At 42.9% G+C, this 22,832-nt stretch overlaps 1 protein-coding gene across 2 annotated transcripts in view; it reads right to left on the bottom strand.

The window, feature by feature from the left end:
- Positions 1–22,832, bottom strand: part of UBE2G1 (ubiquitin conjugating enzyme E2 G1) — a 126,891-nt gene that overhangs the window by 3,977 nt on the left and 100,082 nt on the right. For both annotated transcript variants that reach the window (XM_030185871.1, XM_030185870.1), the window contains exon 5: positions 20,760–20,884. In XM_030185871.1, coding sequence (XP_030041731.1) covers positions 20,798–20,884 — 87 coding nt within the window. In that variant the 3' untranslated portion in view covers positions 20,760–20,797. The remainder of the gene's footprint in view (positions 1–20,759; positions 20,885–22,832) is intronic.

Below are 22,832 nucleotides of genomic sequence, written 5' to 3'. Positions count from 1 at the left end.
TGATGGAAGAGATTCTTAGAGAAAATAGGTCAGGGAAGAGAGGAATTTTTGATGCATATGTTAAAAACTATTTTTCCTATCAAAACATTCTTATGTATCTTTATCTTTACAATTTAAAAAAGTATTCAGTAGTTCTGATTACTCTTGAAATGAAATTTTAGCAAGGGTTGTGAATAATGGTCAGGTTGCTCCTATACTTCTACCACTGCTGGTTTCCCCTATTCCTCATCTATTTCTTCTTTGTAACCTCCTCATTCATCTGTATCTTCATACTTCTCAGCTCTTCCTCTCTCCTCTAATTTTGCTCTTACCTTTAGTTCTTTTATCTCCCATACCCACCACTTCATCTTTATACCTTTCCATCTTAGCTCTTACTTCTCCCAACTCCCATTTCTCTTTCTTAACAGCTTTTCCCCCTCTCCAGCATCTGTTGTCCTTATATGCTCCCCTCCTTATTTCCAAAATCTGTTCCACTGCTTCAGATCATCTAACTTGAATATCTACCATTGTCACAAGCTTTTTCAAAACTTACAGGACAACACATCCTGATTACTGACCTTATGCGTTGAGAGTCCCAGTGTTTCAGAAGTCAGGATAAGGCTTCAGAGTGGACTGACCACCACATACTGTGCAGTTTATAGTCACAGTAGTTACGTTTTAAGGGTTTATTTACTGAGCTGCAATAAGACAATATTTGATTTTTCACAACCTAAATCAAGATACAATCTAAGTAATGAAAAAGATTAATATGGAGATGGGGGATGGGCAGGAGAGTGAGGCAACATCCCCCTAAAACACTCTGCAGTCAAATATGAGGGACCTTAGCTAGGCAACCCTCCCAGAAGAAAATTAACTACACCTTGAGATGACTTCAATTTTCATCAGTGGTGCAGATTATAAGATAGAGGTCTGCAAACCTCTGAATTAATGTTCTCCATGTTCAAAAATGTCCTAGTGGCCTGTGGTGTCGCGTCCCCTCTCTTCAATGCAGTCACTATATTACTATCCAGAAGTTGCAACCCCAGCCACTAACCCCCCCTCCCATCCATAGCTTACCATAGTGCCCTTGTATCCACAACAAGCATGATACTCCAGCATCAGCAGAATAAATAGCACCAGGTAACCCAGGGCTTTCCATTGTTCTGCTCACACAAGGTATAAATCTGCTTATGATCAGCCAGCACATTTTGAATTCAGTGAAAAGAATATGGAGAGCAGAAACTCCCACCTACTGATAGGTGAACACTGTTTTGATGAGAAACTGACAAACTTTGGAAGTGTCAATTTTACCCACGATTTAAAATTTCTGCTAACATCCCCCCAAAAGCCACAAGTTAGCTAATTGCCTTAAAAAAATACTGACTTGCTACTGTGCGTCTTTTCCCACTTCTCACCCTCCCCACCAAACACACTCCTTAATTTAATCTTATAACAATTAAGAGGGAAATTTCTCAATGAGTCAATAAGGTAGATAAACCAAGGAATTAACCATCCTTATCAATAGTTTCACTACTGTCTTTTGTAGATCATTCATAAAATGTATAAAGTAATTTAAAATTTGATTAAATTAGACCAGGCTTGTCCAACCCATGGCCCCCAGGCCAGAATCCAGTCCAAGTGCTTTTTTTCTGGCCCTCAAGACGGTTGGCAATTCCTGTGGTGCTTACAGTGGGATTCCTGCTTCTGCACTCAAACTTGGCTCTCTGTCAGCTTGAACTGTTTGGTGCCGAAGTTCAGGTTAACTAATCCAAACTTCTGGCACTGCACATTGAAGAGCCGAGTCACAGTGGGGGGAGCAGGAATCCCGCTATTTCTTCCGCAGCTGAAGCCAGGTGAGGGGGAGGTACATGAGTGCAAGAGCAAAACCAGGTGAAGACTGGGAATGGGTACTTGAGAGACAGAAAGATTGGATGAAGGCTGGGGAGGGGGATGATGCACCTTTGTATTCTGCCACTATTTGACGAAGACAATACTTTAAAGTTGGGCAAGCCTGCATTACACGAAAGAAGCCATACTCCTTAGCAGAATTTTATTTTCCACTATTGGTCCTTCTAGATTCCTCGCTCCCTTTATGGCTCTCTCCTGGCACCTATTTGCAGTAAGGTCTTACTCGTATACTCACTTTTTCGATTTGGTTCTGCTTTGGAATCCAATGTACACGATCGCTGTTTACCCATTCCCATTCTCCATGAGTCTACCCTGTTCCCTTATTGTCAGACCCGAAGCGGACGCTGGTTACCCCACGTCTTCTACTCGGCCTACTTAACTGCAGGTCTTTGCAGTCAAAATAATTTTTAACTCATGATCAAATCAAAATGCTAGGTGCTCCCTGTTTTGCCTCACTGAAAACTGGGTCAGGCCAGGCAGAGATTTCCATCTCTTCGCTTGTCTCCCAGGGGGCTACAATTTTGTTGCCTGTCCCACACCTCAAAGAACAGCAGCGGTGTAGCAATTACCTATTCCACCAATATCAGGGTCTCTAAAGTTCCCTTTCCATTTTCCTACCCTGAATGTCTACTTGTTAGAGTGGACGTACCCCACACCCCTTGCATATTCTTCTGTTTTACTGCCCTGCTTCCTTCTTCGCAGATCATTGGGAGTCTTGCTTTCAAGCTCTTGCTGACACCTCAGTCCAGTTTCCTAACCTGACCCCAAATCTTATTGAGCTAAGGGTTTTCTAGACTGAAATCGTTGACCTTAGCCATTCCTACCCACACTTCAAGCAATACCTTAGTTCTCACCTTTCAAGGCTCTCCTGGACAGATCACTTACTCATTCTCTTTAAACTTGATTTTCCCATGCAGCCCCGGTACCATCGCCAGATGCCAGGTGCTGGTACAATTATCTCACATTGATATTTGCACTCCGTCACCCTCACTCTTCAGTCCCAGCTGATTTTACATCCAAATCTCTTAATGATCAGATCAAACTGGTATTCCATTCTCACCAAGGGCCTCGACAACGTCGCTACTAGAATAATCCACCTCAAATACACACTTTATAATCCTTGGTATTCACCCAATTTCCAGCTTCTTAAAAGACAATATCGTAGGACCAATGCCACATCTGGACGGCCTCCTGACAGAGGGCTTGATCCGGTGTTCCCCTGCTTGTTGGTGTAATACATTGTAACCTAATTGTCTGTCTGGATGAAAACAATTTGATGAGACAGCTGATCTCTGAAAGCCTTTACAGCGTTCCAGATCGCCCAAAGCACCAGGAGGTTGATCTGAAGATTCGTTTCCTGGCAGATCAAGCACCTTGAGTGTGAAGCCCATCTACATGAGCTCCCCATCCCAGGAGAGATGCATCCGTCGTCAGCACTTTTTGTGGTTGAGGAATTTGGAATGGAAGTCCCAGAGTCAAGTTGGATTGAACTGTCTGCCACTGAAGAGAGTGTACATGCTCTGGGGACACTTGGATGACATTTTCTAGACTCCCCATGGCTTGGTACCACTGAGAAGCCAGGGTCCATTGAGCAGATCTCATGAGAAGACGTGTCATGGGCGTAACTAACACTGTGGAAGCCATGTGGCCCAACAATCTCAACATCTGCAGAGCTGTGACCTGCTGAAAGGCATGAACCTTGGACGCTAGTGACACAAGATTGTCTGCTCTTGTCTCCGGGAGATAGGCTCAAAACCTGTGTGTGTCCAGCAAGGCTCCTATGAATCGCTGGAAAGGGTGGAGATGGGACTTGGAGTAGTTTAAAAACAAATTCTAGAAGCTCGAGCACCCGAATAGTCATCCGCATGGACTCCCGAGCACTGCCCTCAGAGGTGCTCTTCACCAGACAGTCGTCGATATACAGGAACACATGGACTCCCCAGTCTGCATAGTGATGCTGCAAGTACCACTAGACATTTGGTGAAGACCCTGGGAGCTGACAAAAGGCCAAAAAAGGCAACACACAAAACTGAAAATGTGTTCACAGCCGAAAATCGAAGATACTTCCAGTGGGCTGGAAGTATTGGGATGCGAGTATATGCATCCTTTAAGTCCAGAGAGCATAACCAATAATTTTTCTGAATCACTGGGAGAAGGATGCCCAGGGAAACCATCCTGAACTTTTCTCGGACAAGAAATTTGTTCAGGGCCCTCAGGTCTAGGATGGGACACATCCCTCCTGTCCCTTTCTGCACAAGGAAGTACCTGAAATAGAATCCCTGCCCTTCTTTCCCTGGTGGAATGGGTTTGACCGCATGGGCGTTTAGAAAGGTGGAGATTTCCTCTGCAAGTACCTGCCTGTGCTGAGAGCTAAATCAATGAGCTTTCTGTGGGCAATTTGGAGGTTTGAGATGCCAACTGAAGGAGTACCTGAAATGGACTATTTGAAGAACCCACCAGTTGGAGGTTATAAGAGGCCACCTTTGGTGAAAAAAATTTAGCCTCCCCCCAACTAGCAAGTTGTCTGGGACAGACACTTTACTGCAGCTATGCTCTGCTGGAGCCAGTCAAAAGCTCGTCCCTTGCATTGCCTGGAGAGTAGCAGAGGTCTTAGGCAAAACCTGTTGACATGAACAAGTGCGCTGGGGCTGAGCCTGAGTAGGCTGGCTAGCTGAAGGGTTGTATCTACGCCTAGGATAGTAATAGTTACTCCTCCTTGGCTTGCCAAAATTCCTCCCAGCTGAGGAGGTTGATGCAAAAGGTGCTCGGTGGGAGAGAGAAGATATTGCATCACTGTGTTTCCTGATTTGGTCAGCGACCTTCTCAACCTTCTCTCCAAAAAGGCTATGTCCCCGGCAAGGCGCATCCGCTAACTGCTGCTAAACACAGTATTCTAAGACAGAAACATGCAGCCATGAGAATCTGCACATTGCTGTACTCTGAGCACAGATCCTGGATGCCACATTTATTTATTTATTGCATTTGTATCCCACATTTTCCCACCTTTTTGCGGGTTCAGTGTGGCTTACAATAAGAAATGGGTGATGGAAGTACAATTTGTTACAAATTGGTTATGGATTACATTGTGCAGAATTATGCGAGGCACTTGAGGTGTCATTAAGGAGTGCAACAGTGGAACACAAACATTGAACATTGGAAGGAGACAATGGGAGCTTGAGGGGCAATAATAAGGCGTAAAGACATATGGTATACATATTTCTGTGAATAAGGGTATGAGTGATGTGGGATTACGGGGGATGATAGATCAGAAGTAGATTTATATTGCATTACTAAACAGTAAGTGTGGATTTTATGTATTTTGGCTCTTTCCGTAGATTTTTTCAAAGAGATGGGTCTTCAATGATCTGCGGAAGGAAGCTTGCTCGTGGATTGTTCTTAAGTTGCGCGGCAGTGTATTCCAGAACTGCGTACTCATGTGAGAAAAGGTTGACGCGTGTAGCGTCTTGTATTTCAGGCCCTTGCAATTGGGGAAGTGGAGGTTGAGGAAGGTTTGGGATGATCTTTTGGTGTTTCTGGGTGGTAAGTCTATTAGCTCAGACATGTAGGCTGGGGCTTCGCCGTGGATGATTTTGTGAACTAGTGTGCATACTTTAAAAGTGACGCGTTCCTTGAGTGGAAGCCAGTGCAGTTTCTCTCGTAGTGGTTTTGCACTTTCATATTTTGGCTTTCCAAAGATGAGTCTGGCTGCCGTATTTTGGGCTGTTTGAAGTTTCCTCAGTGTATTGTATAGTGTATAGTGAGTTGCAGTAGTCCAGGTGGCTGAGTACGAGGGATTGCACTAGACTGCGAAAGACAGATCTTGGGAAGAATGGTCTTATCCTTTTCAATTTCCACATGCAGTAAAACATCTTTTTAGTTGTGTTTGCGTGAGTTTCGAGTGTTAGGTGGCGATCAATAGTAACTCCAAGGATTTTGAGCGTTTCTGAGATTGGAAGGTTTAGGTTTGGTGTGTTTATAGCGGTGAATTCCTTTGTGTTGTATTGGGAGGTGAGTATCAGGCATTGAGTTTTTCCAGCATCTGCCCATGTGTTCATGATGTGTAGGCTTTTATTGATTTCGTTGAAGATTTCGTTAATGTCTTGTTTGAAAGGGATGTATTATTGTCACGTCATCAGCATATATATAAGGGTTGAGGTTATGGTTTGATAGGAGTTTTGCCAGAGGGATCATCATTAGGTTGAAAATGGTTGGTGAAAGAGGAGATCCTTGTGGTACTCCACATTCAGGTGTCCATGCCTTAGATGTGGTTGAATTTGATGTGACTTGATACGAGCGTTGGGTTAGGAACCCCTTGAACCAATTTAGGACATTTCTTCCAATGCCGAAGTATTCAAGTATGTGTAATAGGATTCCGTGGTCTACCATATCGAAGGCACTTGACATGTCAAATTGTAGGAGAAGTATATTGTTGCCAGTCGCAATTATTTGTTTAAATTTAGTCATAAGGGTGACTAGTACTGTTTCTGTGCTATGATTCGACCGGAATCCTGATTGGGCATCATGCAATATTGAGTGTTTGTTTAGATAGTTAGTATCAAGAGTGTCGTAAGTACCCCTGGCCAAGAACATCAACACGCCTTCTGCTGCTTGACCAACAAGCAAAAAGGCTCAGTGTGCTCCAGAGGATGTGTGTCAGCCAAGTCTGACAGCTGTCGCACAGAGTTCTGCAAGCAGACACTTGTAAAGAGCTGATAAGATTGTGTGTGAGAGATGAATACTGAAGCATGGTACATCTTCCTCCAAATAGAATCCAGGGTTCTAGCTTTTCTGGCATAGTCCCTGGAACTCCTGGCTCTTTGAGAGTGGATTCCACCACCATGGAATTGTAAGGCAACTGAGACCTATCAAAACCAGATGTACCGTGGATACGATACTGGGTGTCAATCTTCTTGGGCATAACATGGACTGACAGAGGGGACTCCCAGCTCCTGACAAAGACTTCCTTGAGTACCTCATGGAGAGGCACAGTCACAGTCTCCTTAGGAGGAGATGTGTAGCCCAGACACGAGCATCTTGGCCCTGGGCTCATCTTCCACTTCCAAAGGAAATGGAATGGCCTCAGCCATTTCCTTAACAAAAGATGAAAATGAAAGGCTCTCTGGCATAGACAGTCTCCTTTCAGGTTGAGGAGAGGGTTCAGAGGGAATACCTTAAGACTAATCTGGGGAAAAGTATCTGGGATCCTCCTCCAAATGGGAGGGAAGGCAAATCCACCTAGGTGGATGGACCACAAAATCTCACGGAGCCAAAAGAGCACAGAAGAAAGTGGGAAATGGACCAAAGACCTCAGAGACTGGGATAGCTGAATTGTGTAAACCAAATTTTATTACAGACTCGACAAGGGAAAACGGAACGGTCTGTAAAGAAACAATTCCAGCATCTTCTTAGCCTCCTCTTAGAACATAGATATATATCTTTGTACTATCATTTTTTAATGTCATTTATTATGATACATATGTTCTTTTATATAATTTTGTTGATATAAGTTTATCAATATTTTGTATAATGAAATTATGTTCCTTTAATCTATTTTAAGTCCCTCCCTCTTTTTCTTTGGCTGTTTTATATGAACTTTTTAGATTTACATTATAAATGTTTTTTTATTTGTCTGGACTACATTGTTTTATGTATTCTTTTAGACTCCTGAGGCAGGCCTGTGACCGAAACACAGATCTGTGTTGAGTCTAATTAAATTTGGTTTAGACGATCCAGCTATCCCAGTCTCGCGGGTCTGGCTATGGATGGTCCCGGGAGGCATGCACAGCAGGAGGCCTCGAGACAGGTGGAGACCCATTCGATGCTTAACTACTCCCAGTGTTTAAGGGTCTAGAAGCAGCTATGCTTCCTGACGCTCCTCATACCGGTGCTATGCTCAACATCAATGCTGATGCTTCCGACCTCGATGCCGAGGAACTGCATTTGGCTCCAAAAATCCTCTTGAGAAACCTGGGTTCTCTTCTTCATAGAGAAGACAGAGAACACAGTAGGGATATGGTCGGGTCCAAGACACTGCAGACGCCAAGAATGGGAGTCTTTTCCCAAGAGTGTCCAATTGCACCCAGGTACAGCACTTGAAGCCACTGGGAATCTTTGTGGACATGGACAGAAAAACTTCATTGGCTAAATTAAATGACTCGATGGTGTATGAAAAAGGGGCAAGGAACAAAGAAAAACAAAGGGAGAGACCCGACCAAAGTCAGGGCCTAAAAGCAGCACGATGACAACAGAAAAAAAAAAATAAAACTTAAAACTGGACAAAACGATTTTAAGGAAATTAAAGGAAGGGTAAAAAGGGTTCCAATAAAAGGAGCCAAAAAGAGAAGATGTAGAATAGCTGGAAGGCACAAAATAGCTCTAAAAAAAAAAAAAAGAGGCAAGTGAGGAAAGGACAAAAAAAAAGACAACTTCTCATGCAGAGAAAAAAAAAAAAAAAAAAGATCGCGTTTGCGTAACAGGCAGGAAGGCACTCACGCATGCGTGGTGGAGTGTGAATCGTGCTCCACAAAGCTTTTTCTACGGCAAATGCTGGACTAGGTGACACGGATCGTAGTCACCCACTTGTGAGAATATGGAAGCCTGCTTGTCCGAGAAAAATAAGAGATTTTTTTTCCTCTGTTTTTGTTTTATTTCTATTTATTACCTTCCAAAGTACAGATATTGAGATCTTGAAGTCTGTCCCCCTACACTTTATTACGAAGACCACTGACCTTGTTAGTAGCTGCCCTCTGGGCCGACTCCACACTGTTCATATCTTTTTGATGGTGTGGTCTCCAGAATTCTACACAATATTCTAAATGAGGTTTCGCCAGAGTCTTATACAGGGGAATCATCACCTCCTCCTTTTTCTTACTGGCCATTCCTCTTCCTATGCACCCAAACATCCTTCTAGCTTTCTCAGTCACCTCTCCTACCCATATGGCCACCTTAAGATCATATGATCACACCTAAGTCCAGCTCTTCTTTCATACACAAAAGTTCTTAACCCCACCCCCCTTAAACTGTACCGTTCCTTCAGGATTTTTCAGCCCAAATGCATAACTGCATTTTTTTTAGCATTAAATCTAAGCTGCCAAATTCCAGAACATTCATTTAACTTCACCAAGTCCTTCCTCATGTTATCTACACCATCAGGCGTGTCTACTCTATTGCAGATTTTGGTGTCATCCGCAAAGAGGCAAACAGATTTTGCAGCCTGTCATCCCCATCTTGGGCTTTGGCTGCATCTTCCAAAAATTTTTTTGAGGGAGAGGAGGAGGAGGAGGGTGTCCCTGTAATCAAAGGAATCTGGTAGATAATATACGTTGAGGTATAATATTTGAGGTAAACTGAAGAATCTCCATCAGGTACTTCTTAAAGAAATCCACAGACATTCCAACACCTTTAGGAAAATTCAAAATTTGTAAATTCATTCTATTAAAGTTCTCAATTTATTCCAATTTAGAGTGAATTAACACATTATCTGTAACTATTGCTGCTGTTGTTCCCTTCACTTCTGTAATATCAATTCCAGTTTGTTCAAAATGAGTCTTATAGCCAGATCCAAGATGGCATCGAGATGAAAGGACATACCTGTTTGAGCTGCGGTTTTCCCTTCAAAATCCTGGTCTTGCATTGCTCAAGGAGTGCAAGATGGGGAAAAGGAGAGCCAAGATCTGTGGGCTAAATCCCCTAGCCTCCTCGCTAGTATCTGCAAATGAAACAGGTGATGGAACAATTCCATTTGCCTCCAGTTCCAACGTTGGCTTCGTCTTCCCCCCGTGCCAGTAGCGGAAGCTTCTGCCAGCAGTTCAAGTGGGGCAACGTTGAGCCCTGAACGCGTGGCGCCTTCACAATCAGGCAGTAGCTACGCGTTCAAGCAGTGCCTAGCAGAACTACCCTGAGAGGAGGTGTATTCTGAAGGCTGAGGGGGACAGTGACGACTTCGGCCCTGACGGTGGATCTAGAACCACTGCAGTTAGCAGCCAGAGTGCTAGGGCAGAATACTGTAAGTACTCTGATCAGAGTTAAGGACCAGGCTCTGCCTGAAATTAAGAATCGGGGAATGCAAAGACCAGCCATGGTGACTCTTGAAGCACTATGGAATGCCACTGGCAATTTACATTCCTCTTTGCTGGTTTCGATTAAACAGAATACTAAGGATATAGCCTTATTTCTGAGGCAGTTTGACCCAGGATCATCTCACTGGCCAGCAATGAGCTGGAATGCATAAAATCAAAATTACAGCTTAGAGAGAGTTTGGAGGTAGTCTCCCTCAAAGAAAGAAATTTCATCAGTAAATGTTTGGAATATTTGGAGACTAATCACAGAGGAATAATTTGAGACTCCTGAACGTCCCTAAGTCACCTCTTTTTATTCTCCTTTGGATAATGTTTAAAAAATACATGGTGGATATTTTAAAGTTTCCCCCTGATTCATTACCTCCGATCATCAGAGCTCAGTATATACCGGCTGCCAGAATTTCTGACTGTTTGGAAAATCAAGCTCATGGTGTGGATGAATTAAATTTGACTTCTTTCTTGGAGTCTTCGCTGGAGGTTGTGACGCAAAGAACCACTTTGGTGGTCAGCTTTGCTCTTGAACTAGATTGAAATACTGTATTAAGACTTTCCTTCGGATACTTGGATATGTTGTTTATGGGATCTAAGACAAGTATTTCCTGATTTGGCTAGGGTAGCACAGTTGAGGCGTAAAGGCTTTCCTTGCCTATAGGACTAGGGTTCAAGCCTTGGGAGCCAATTATGTATTACTTTTCCTTGTGCATGCTTAATTATATTTCAAGGTCACCAATTTCAATTTTTTTTCAATTTTTTGATCCCAAGCAACCAAACGATTTTCTGCAATCTAAAGAGGAGGTAAATGTAGTTGTGTAATCCATATGTTCACTGTTTAGGGTGGGTTGAGAAGCATTTCTTGGTTAGTAGTCCTTTTGAATGTTTTTCTTTTTTTTTTCCATTTTAAAACTTTTTCTTTAATCTTGATCTTATTTTGTGGACAGAAGAAATCAAATTATTTCTATCATTCTTATATTTCTTTTGTTTTGTTCTCATTTCATCATGTATCCCAATTTTTGGTGTTACTTGAATAAGTATAAAGTTAAAAAATAATAAAAAAAACCAACGAAATGAGTCTAATATTCTTGTTTAGTATTCTCCAATGATAAAGGTAATTCACCAACTTTATAAGGAGAGAAGTCTCTTGTACAGACTTGGACACTATTGCTTGAAGACCCTGAAGAACTCTCCATATATTGTCCAGGGTTACCACTACATGATTCAAAGAATTCAAAGATCTTCCATCCATTAATTCAGCGTTCAGCTCACCAGGTCTAGCACTGCCACACAGGAGCTCCACACCAGCTACTTCCACCATCTGAGAAGCCCCAACTTTAAAACAGGCTTCAAATGCACAGTGGCAGTATGATCGCCGGGAAGGGAAGAGCAGAAAAATATGTTGGGTCCTAGGACCACAGGCACTCCCTTGCCTGTGCTCTCAGCTTCATTCCCACCAGTTCCGGATTGAAGACTTGTGGAAAACCAGTTGAGGGTTTACTAAGTGGAGAATGAAGTTTGGGCCAGCAGCAGCTGGGCCCTCACACTCCCTTTCCACTTAACCAGTGAAGGAAAGAAAAAAAAAAAAAAAGGAACAAGCAACTCAGCCTCTCCAGGACCAGGTACCACCGAAAGCAGATATTTACACAGCTGCTGTCAAAGATGAAACCTGACAAAAGATTAAAGGTAATTTTTTTGATCTGATTCTCCAGTGATCCTAATTTCCACTGACATTGTTATACTTGGGACATCCACCCTTCCACACAGACTATGAAACTCCATCAACTTGTTGGAGATTTGGCAATTCCGTAAACTAAACTATCGATGTCCAGAGCTTCCCACTCTATCATGAGTTTTATAGCCTTATAGCCTCACAAAAGGACCCCATAATCCTTGATCTATGCCCTCCAGGTTACAAAATCACTCACTGGACCAGATCAGGAAAGAGAGGTGGAGGCTTAGCACTAATCTACCGAACCCAATTCACCATCAAAACTATTGCCGAATCCATAACACCCCCACTAGAGATTGCCTCATTCAGAATCCATAACAAATCCCTGATCGATCATCTGAACTGTGTCCTGTTTACAGACCGCCCGGTAACTGGAGCGAAAGCCAGCCTATCTTCACGGACTTCATCTCAAACACTTGTGTAAACAACTCCAATACACTAATACTAGGTGACATAAGCCTTCACCTAGAAAACCCCGGCTCCACCAATGCACGTGAATGCAAAGACTTCCTACAATCCTGGGATCTAAAATGGCCTCACATGCAAGCTACCCACACCAAGGGATACACATTGGATCTCTTATCACACAAACTGTCCACGGATCGTAACCTATTAATAACTGACATCAAATGGACAGAAACACCTTGGACTGACCACTACAAACTGAACCTATCCCTAGACTGGTGAAAGAAGGGATTAAACCGCACACCAGAGCATTCAATTTACACTACGAGAGGGCAAACAGACCCAAAAATATTCTGGCAACTGATATACAACAACGACTGGACAACACGAACGGATTCCATAAAATTACCTTAAACGCTGGGAGGATAGATACAGAAGCGTACTAAATGAAATAGCACCAAGACAAGAATATCAAGAAGACAAAATCCGATACCATGGTTCAATGACGAATTAAAAAAACACCTCAAAACACAAACCAGGAAACTTGAACGTGCATGGAAAAAAACCCCAAAAGATGAATATACATTCAATGCATGGAAACAAATACGTAGAAAATACAAATATGCAATAAGACAAACCAAAAGATCATACTACAAAACTAAAATAGGACCGGACTACAAAGATCTGAAGAAACTATTCCAAATCGTAAATAAGTTACTAGACACCACCCCTATTACCACAACCAACAAAGACATCCCACCCGCAGACAAACTTGCTATCTACTTCAACGAAAAAATAATAAAATTATGCAGCACACTTCCTCAGCATAACCGACATCGAAAACTTCATCAACGACCTGGATCTAACCCTTGGTGGATACCCAGCTGACTGTATCTGGACAACATTTACCCTCCTCACCATTGAATCAGTTACACAAGCGACTCATAGGTTCGCCAACACCCACTGCAAACTGGATATATGTCCCAGTCATCTACCTAAATCCACACCTGGTCACTTCATAGCAGACCTCACATCCCTCCTTAACTTAATGCTACAACAAGGTCTCTTCCCCGAGGAATATGGTAACATCCTACTCACCCCAATACCAAAAGACACTAAGAAAAACACAAACGACCTCACCAATTACCGCCCAGTGGCGTCTATCCCACTAGTAGTCAAACTGACGGAAAGTTTGGTGACCAAATAGCTCACGGAATACATGGACAAGTTCTCTCAATACTACACGACTCACAATCAGGATTCCGCCCCCACCACAGTACTGAAACTGTCCTAATCACTCTCCTGGCAAAATTCAAACAGGAAATAGCTACAGGTAAAAGCATACTTCTCCTCCAAATCGACATGTCGAGCGCATTCGACATGGTAAACCACAACATACTACTAAGACTCCTTGGCCACTTTGGAATTGATGGAAACATACTTAATTGGATTAAGGGTTTTCTAACCACCAGAACATACCAAGTAAAATCAAATTCAAACATATATCCTTGCAGACGGGAGAGGTTCCGAAGGATTGGAGAACGGCGGAGGTGGTCCCTCTTCACAAGAGTGGTGATAGGGAAGAAGCTGGAAACTACAGGCCGGTAAGCCTCACTTCGATTATTGGAAAAATAATGGAAGCGACGCTGAAGGAAAGGATAGTGAATTTCCTGGAAGCCAATAAGTTGCAAGATCCAAGACAACATGGTTTTACCAAAGGGAAATCGTGCCAAACGAATCTCATTGAGTTCTTTGATTGGGTGACAGGAGAATTAAATCAGGGACGAGCTATGGACGTAATCTACTTAGATTTCAGCAAAGCTTTTGACATGGTTCCCCACAGGAGGCTCTTAAATAAACTGGAAGGGCTGAAGATAGGACCCGAAGTGGTGAACTGGATTAGGAACTGGTTGACGGACAGAAGCCAGAGGGTGGTGGTGAATGGAATTCGCTCGGAGGAGGGAAAGGTGAATAGTGGTGCGCCTCAGGAATCGGTGCTGGGACCGATTCTGTTCAATATATTTGTGAGTGACATTGCCGAAGGGTTAGAAGGTAAAGTTTGCCTATTTGCGGATGATACTAAGATCTGCAACAGAGTGGACACCTGGGAGGGAGTGGAAAACATGAAAAGGATCTGAGGAAGCTAGAAGAATGGTCTAAGGTTTGGCAATTAAAATTCAATGCGAAGAAATGCAAAGTGATGCACTTAGGGAATAGAAACCCTCGGGACATGTATGTGTTAGGCGGGGAGAATCTGATAGGTACGGACAGGGAGAGGGATCTTGGGGTGATAGTATCTGAGGATCTGAAGGCGACGAAACAGTGTGACAAGGCGGTGGCCGTAGCTAGAAGGTTGTTAGGCTGTATAGAGAGAGGTGTGAACCAGCAGAAGAAAGGAGGTGTTGATGCCCCTATATAAGTCGTTGGTGAGGCCCCACCTAGAGTATTGTGTTCAGTTTTTGGAGGCCGTACCTTGCGAAGGATGTAAAAGAATTGAAGTGGTGCAAAGAAAAAGCTACAAGAATGGTAAGGGATTTGCGTTACAAGACGTATGAGGAGAGACTTGATGACCTGACATGTATACTCTGGAAGAAAGGAGAAACAGGGGTGATATGATACAGACGTTCAAATATTTGAAAAGTATTAATCCGCAAACCGAACCTTTTCCGGAGGTGCGAAGGCAGTAGAACGAGAGGACATGAAATGAGATTGAAGGGGGCAGACTCAAGAAAATGTCAGGAAGTATTTTTCACGGAAGAGAGTAGTGGATGCTTGGAATGTCCTCCCGCGGGAGGTGGTGGAAATGAAAACGGTAACAGAATTCAAACACGCGTGGGATAAACATAAAAGAATCCTATTCAGAAGGAATGGATCCTAAGGAGCTTAGCCGAGATTGGGTGGCAGAGCCAGCCGGTGGTGGGAGGCGGGGATAGTGCTGGACAGACTTATACGGTCTGTGCCCTGAAGAGGACAGGTACAAATCAAAGTAGGGTATACACAAAAAGTAGCACGAGTTTGTCTTGTTGGGCAGACTGGATGGACCATGCAGGTCTTTTTCTGCCGTCATTTACTATGTTACTATGTTACCGTGGAAAGCAGCCTGCGGAGTACCCCAAGGATCACCACTATTACCAATAATCTTCAACATAATGATGATCCCGCTGGCAAAGTCCCTATCCAATCGAGGACTTAACCCGTACATCTATGCAGATGACGTAACAATCTACATTCCCTTGAGACATGACCTAACAGAAATAACCAAAGAGATCAATGACAGCCTGAACATCATGGACTCTTAGGCAAACTCATTCCAACTGAAACTGAACAATAATTAAAAAAAAAAAAAACACACTGCCTCATCCTTTCATCCCAATATAACAAGTACAAACCCACAACCATAAACACCCCATGCCATACCCTCCCTATCTCAAACAGCCTAAAAATACTTGGAGTCACAATCGAACACAACCTTACCCTTGAGAGCCAAGTAAACTCCGTAAGAAAGAAAATGTTCTACGCAATGTGGAAACTCAAACGATTAAAGCCTTTCTTCCTGAGAGCAATTTTTCGAAACCTAATACAATCAATGGTCCTAAGCCATGCAGATTACTGCAACGGAATCTATGGGATGCAAAGAACTCACAAAAAAAACTTCAGACCACCCAAAACATAGCAGCCAGGCTAATATTTGGTAAAACATGATTCGAAAGTGCCAAGCCCCTCCGAGAAAAACTGCACTGGCTCCCAATCAAAGAAATGATCTTCAAAATCTGCACCCTGACCCACAAAATTATCTATGGCATAGTTCCAGCATACATGGCAGACCTCATAGATCTACCACCCAGAAACAGAATCGGATTATCACGATCATATCTAAACCTACATTACCCAAATTGCAAAGGACTTAAATACAAAACAACTTACGCATCCTGCTTCTCCTACATAAGCACACAACTATGGAATGGACTCCCAAAAGCTGTGAAAACAATCCATAAACATTTAAACTTCAGGAAATCACTAAAACCAACCTCTTCAAAAAGGCTTACCCCACCGATCCAACATAAATCACCATACCCAGCAACACTGCATAACCAATGATCGTAAGAGACAATAAGCAATTTACATTCCCTTCGACCGTCATGGTGCCTGACACACACCTACCTCATCAGACCACAATATAACCTTGTATCGGTTATCAACCGAGTTGGCGAACGCCATTACGGTACTACGTAAGCCACATTGAGCCTGCAAATAGGTGGGAAAATGTGGGGTACAAATGCAACAAATAAATAAATTATACAGCAAGAAGACTTTGAAATCCCGCCAAACTTCCACAGGAACTAGGTCTCCTTTCAGAGCTTCCTGTTCTGTGGCCCTGAGGAAAGGACCTGGCTGATAGAAAGAGGAATAATCTGCCTAAGAGACTAACTTAATGAAATCTCCTGCACCAGGGATTGACGTTTCATTTTTTACTTCTCTGCAGCAGCCTATCCTCCACTGCCCCCCTCCCTTAATTCCAGGATCTTACCAGGGCCCTCGGAGAAGGGAAGGCCTGGTAAACACAGGACTCCTCAGGTAGCCTGTGCTTGCTTCCCATATTCCTAGGACTGGAAAATAAAAACATAAGCACCAGACAAGTAAGAGCAGTACTGGCTTATCAGTGGCTTGGTGTATTATATTTAAAGTGCTTATATTAATTTCATCACTATGTATTAATACAGCCAAAGGACTCATAGTTTAAAGTAAAATCAGTACAAGTTTCATATGGCTGTAACTAGAGGTTTTCAGTGGTAGGCCTTCACAATGGAATAGCCAGCTGCTGGATTTAAGGATGATGGAGAATAGCTGTAGTTTTAAAAATATTTTACTGAGGCTTTTACAAATTAAGAAAGTAATGAAGATGGCGACAAAAACAGTTCTGTAGGGATTAGACATCATTGTCTGAGGTATCGAGCTACATGTTTTATAGCAGGCTTGTTCAACCTATGGCCCACGGGCCAGAACCTGGCCCACTAAGTGCTTTTTCTTTTGGCCCTTGGAAGCTTGGCAATTCTTGTGGTCCTTACAGCGGGATTCCAGCTTCCCTGTGGTGACTTGGCCCTCTGTAAGCATAAGCCACGCAGTGCCAGAAATTCAGGTTGATCTCACAGTTTTCTCAACTTGAAACTGCAAGACCAACCCGAACTTCTGACACCGTACGGCTCAAGTTTGCAGACATCCAAGTCATGGTGGAGAAGCAGGAATCCCACTGTTTCTTCTGCAGCTAAAGTCAGGTGAGTGAAAAGAAACTGGGAGAAGGCTGGTGAGGGGGTTACATGAGTGAGAGCGATACTGTGTGAAAGTTGGGGAGAGGATAATGCACCGTTATGTTTTGTCACTATTTAATGAAACATGCAGCAAAATATGATGGTGCATGTTTTGGCCCTCCGAATGTTACAAAACATAAAATGTGGCTCCCAATAGAAAAAGGTCAGACAAGCCTGTTTTACAGTGATTTTGTAGAAAAGGTTTTGCATTCACATGTTATATTTCTCTACATTGTATTGTTACATGCCTAGAACTGAAGATGAATAGGATAAGTAAACAAATCTGGACCAAGGAAATTCATGTCCTCTCTTCTCCACCCCCCCCCCCAAAGGCCTGCTGCATGACCAACAAGAAGCCTGAGGAAAACTGTCTAGGAAGAGGGGGTGATGTTCTGAAGCAGCACTGTGCAATTCCCTCCCACTCATGGAGCAAAATGGAGGCTCCAAGGCCTAGGCTTAAGATAGCCTGGGCAGACTGCATGTCTGAAGCCAGTGTCTGTGCCTCCAGAACAGAAGCCATTTAGTGGCTCTTTTACTAAGCTGTATAAGCATCTAGACCAGTGATGGCGAACCTATGACACGCGTGTCAGTACTGACACGCGTAGCCATTTTCGGTGACACGCGGAGAAGCAGCGGAGTTCCTTGAGCGCGACCTCCCTCCCCCGGTGAAATCACCCCCCCCCCCCGGTGCATGTTACCCGCTGGAGGGGGGTGCGTGTGCGCTCCTATTGGCTCCCTCCCTGCTGCTCCCTCTGCCCCGGCTCCTGCACGGCCGTTAGGGGATCTTTGATCTCACTTTCCGGCCGGCGGAGCAGAGAGCAGCGGAATGCGTGGGGACGCATCTCTGAGGGCCCTGTGATCACCATTACCCGCAACCATCATCCAATCTACTGTTCTGGGGTGTCGTGGATTTGTAATTGACCATCATTACTGAGATAGGTGAGGGGGAGGCTGGGAGAGGCGAGGGCATGTGCTATGGGTGACCGTTTCCCGCCATTAGAAATAGCGGCAGCCGTCTAATTACATAAGGTGGTCAGTTAGGCTAGTTAAACCCCTAATTGCCTGCAGGGCTAACAGGCTATCTATAATTCTATCTTCTGTCACTGCCCCCTGATGGAGAACCCAAAAAATAAAAAACCAAGGTTAAGTAAAGGAAGTGGTAGTAGCAGTAGCCGACCCTTTCAAGAGACATGGACCGAGATGTATGGCATTATAGAAAAAAATGGCAGATCATTTTGCGTTCTATGTACTGAAACGATAGTAAGCAGAACGTGGAATATAAATAGACATTTTGAAACTAATCATTCCCAGCTCTTGAAAAAAGTGAGGATGAAAGGAAGGAATACATTTCCAGGCAGCTACACTTTTATAAGAGCCAATCTAATTCCATCCTTAAATTGGTAAAAGGTTCTACAAAATTTAACATCTGCAAGTTTGAGCATTGCTCACTCATAGCTCAGCATGGAAAAGCACTCAGTGAGGGAGAATTTATTAAAGAAACTCTCCTAAGATGTGCACCAGTTCTATTTCACGATATGCAGATAAAGATGCAATTATTAAGAGAATATCTGAGTTACCAGGAAATTTGGAGTGCCTGGATCCGATTACCAGACACTTTTAGCACCCTGAAAATATAGCAATGGCTTACTCACAATTTTTCCCTCTACATACTTTTGTGAAACCTTATTCTCAACGTTAAATAATATCAAAACCAACAAAAGAAAACAGATTGAAAGATGAAGTTAGTAGCGCTTGCTTGGGCTTGAAGTGTACAAAATACCAACCTTCAATTGAAGATTTAGTCTATGAAATTCAGCAACAAAAAAGTCACTAATAGGCAGATTAGTTAAAGAATCCCCCTCCCCCTCACTTATCTTAGTTCACGGCACCCCACACAAGTTAAATAATATCAAGACCAACAAAAGAAACCGACTGACAGATGAACAAAGAAGTCACTAAGCAGGTAAGTTAAATAATTAGGTTTTGGTTTATTAAATACAGTTATATATTACAATTATACATTTTTGTTATTTAAACTATAAATATCGCGAAATTATGGTTTTTTTCTCGAAGTGACACCACCCGAGTTATGCTCGGTTTTTTGGCGAATTTTGACACACCAAGCTCAAAAGGTTGCCCATCACTGATCTAGACGCTCCCGATGCGCGCCAAAATAGAGTTACCACCTGGCTTCCACGTGGCTCTTGCGGTTATTTCATTTTTGGCGCACGTCCAATACGCGTGTCTGAAAAATAATTTTTATTTTCGGCCATGCACCAACTGGCATTTGATGTGCATAGGTCACTACTACCCGGTTACCGTGCGAGACTTTACTGCTAGGTCAATGGCTGGCGGTAATGTCTCAGACCCAAAATGGACACGCGGTAATTTTGATTTTGCCATACATCCATTTTTTGCAAAAATTTTTTTAAAAAAAAAAGGCCTTTTTGAAGGCACGCTGAAAAATGGACCAGTGCATGCCCAAAACCCGCGCCTACACTACTGTAAGCCATTTTTCAGCACGCCATTGTAAAAGGACCCCTTAGTCAGTTGCCTCAGCAGAAGCTCCCCGACTAGCTGATCTCCATTGTAAAGAACCAGCCTTCTACAGTCCCAGCACCACACTGACAACAAGAAACCATGGGGGACATGACCAAGGCATGCCTCCAGTCATAGTTGCCAGAATACCTCCCAAAACTGCACTCAAGTCTTTATTTAAAAAAAAGACACAGCTTTATGTAACCCCAGCCCAATAAGCCACAGGGAAGGAAAAGGACAAGGAGGATCCAACTCAATCTACAATAACTATCTGGGGAACCACTCAACCACAATGCAAAAGCTGACACTAAGAAAATGGGGCCTTCTGTACCAGGGGGAGACCACTTTAAGACTGTACTCTGGGAGCCATGGAGCCTGCTCTACCAAGCAAGATGGTCCTAAGATAGGATTCCTAAGGGTGACCAGGGTACCATTCTCAATGAAGTATACACAGCCCTGATACTACTGTGCTTGGAGATATTCTGCCAGTCCAGCATGTGATCATCTGGGGAGACAGAGAATACTGGCAACTGCCACATCTACACCACTCCTTTATACAGCAACTTCAGCACATTTCTGGTCCTCTGCTAGCAAGGTGACAAATCCATGTGCTTGGACTGGTCTAGCTAGAAAAGGAAAAAAGTGCATTTAATAGAAAGGGAATATTCAAGTTGGATGACAACCCCCCCCCCCCCCCCTCCAAAAAAAGGAACAACTTTAGAACCAGGGAAGAATATTTAAGGAAGGTGGAACATATAGAACATTTCACATGAGTGAGTATTCTCCTGAAGTATTCCTTCAATTGGTCAAAGCTGAGCTTACCCTGAAAAAAAGTGTAGCTACTAACAGCTGAATAAATGTCACTCAAAAGCAGTCTCTTGGCTTTTTCTTACACAGCGCGCAACTTTTCTTTTGAATTCTCCATTCCTGTCTTCTCTCCATTCTTTCTGTAAATGAAAAAAGTAGGTTTAGCTAAGCCCAAATGCACTTGTAATGTTTCTTATATATATATTTATATTACACACACTCCACCCAAATGCTGAGAATGTTAGGCATCTTTATTGTAAGTCTATGACATCCTGATAAACATGTGCTGTCTACATATGATGTTTCCTCAGTATCACAGCTTCTCTAGTCTCCAGTCTACAAGAAAAGCCTAACAGAAGCTTCCAGTAGTCAAGTGGAATGAAACTACAGCTACTCTATATATCGATCAGTGTGTTAGGATGGACATATTTTTGGGGGATGAGAGTGCTGAATCTTATAGAATAAGATCTTAGCCCTCACATCTAATTAAATCATGGCATACAAGAAATAAAAGGCTTTTATTAAGATTTTAAAAAAATGTAATATATTACCTATTCTATTTGCAGGTTTAAGTAAAAGATTGAGATAGCTGTTGTGTAAGCTGTTTCATTCTTTATCTCTAGGTGGTGCCTGAGTTCAAAGCCTTAATATTTACATGTTATATACTCAGTTCACCTCTCACTTTTCAGAAGCTCAATTTACATAACAAAAGAAGCCACCCACCAGGAAAACCCCCCCCAAATCCACACCACCTAACTTAAGTATCTTAGAAGTAAATGCAACACCTACTATACAAATGAAAAACTGGTACTTGGTTGACAAGTTGGAAAAATAACCCCCACGCAAGCAGAAATTTGCTAAATAGATCGGCACATATGCCGTTTTAGAAGTATCCTTTAACGGACACTTATTACAATAAGTAGTTTTAGACAGAACCCATTGCATTTACTAATGGATTATTACAACATTCAATAAAAGTTAGTTCCTTACTAAGTTCTCAACCATACAAGCCAGTGATGGCATCTGGTGGCAATAACATGTGATGCAAGAAACGGTGGATGCGACAAAAAAAAATCTGGGGCACTTATGTCCTTTAACAAATTTCTTCAAAGCAATAGGACTCGACATGGACTGAAAAGCCTGCCTCAGGAGTTTATATAACAAATTAAACATAAGATTTATATATGCATAGCATAAAAGCACAAAAAATGAAAAATGTAACATAGTACTAATCAAGTATAAAACACACAGGTGAAACCCTACATATGGCTGAATGAGAAGCTCAAAAATGGGAAACACAAAGATAATGATAATTAGGAGTGGCCTAGTGGTTAGAGCACCAATCTTGCAATCCAGAGGTGTCCGGTTCAAATCCCGCTGCTGCACCTTGTGATCTTGGGCAAGTCACTTAACCCTCCATTGCCTCAGGTACAAACTTAGATTGTGAGCCCTCCTGGGACAGAGAAATATCCAGTGTACCTGAATGTAACTCAACTTGAGCTACTACTGAAAAAGGTGTGAGCAAAATCTAAATAAATAATTAAGTACCTATAAGTGCATAAGTATTGCCACACTGGGAAAAGACCAAAGGATCCATTGAGCCCAGCATCCTGTCCACGACAGCGGCCAATGCAGGCCAAGGGCACCTGGCAAGCTTCCCAAACATACAAACATTCTATACATGTTATTCCTGGAATTGTGGATTTTTCCCAAGTCCATTTAGTAGTGGTTTATGGGCTTGTCCTTTAGGAAACCGTCTAACCCTTTTTTAAACTCTGCCAAGCTAACCACCTTCACCACGTTCTCCGGCAACGAATTCCAGAGTTTAATTACGCGTTGGGTGATGAAATATTTTCTCCGATTTGTTTTAAATTTACTACACTGTAGTTTCATTGCATGCCCCCTAGTCCTAGTATTTTTGGAAAGCGTGAACAGACGCTTCACATCCACCTGTTCCACTCCACTCATTTTATATACCTCTATCTTGTCTCCCCTCAGCCGTCTCTTCTGCAAGCTGAAAAGCCCTAGCCTCCGTGGAGGGGCATAATCGAACGAAAACGTTTATCTCCATGGGCGTTTATCTCCGAG

The sequence above is a fragment of the Microcaecilia unicolor genome, chromosome 13 (genome assembly GCF_901765095.1).
Source record: "Microcaecilia unicolor chromosome 13, aMicUni1.1, whole genome shotgun sequence".
In the NCBI taxonomy this organism is placed as follows: Eukaryota; Metazoa; Chordata; class Amphibia; order Gymnophiona; family Siphonopidae; genus Microcaecilia; species Microcaecilia unicolor.
The sequence above is the reverse complement of the archived record's forward strand: the minus strand, read 5'-3'. Positions and strand labels throughout refer to the sequence as shown.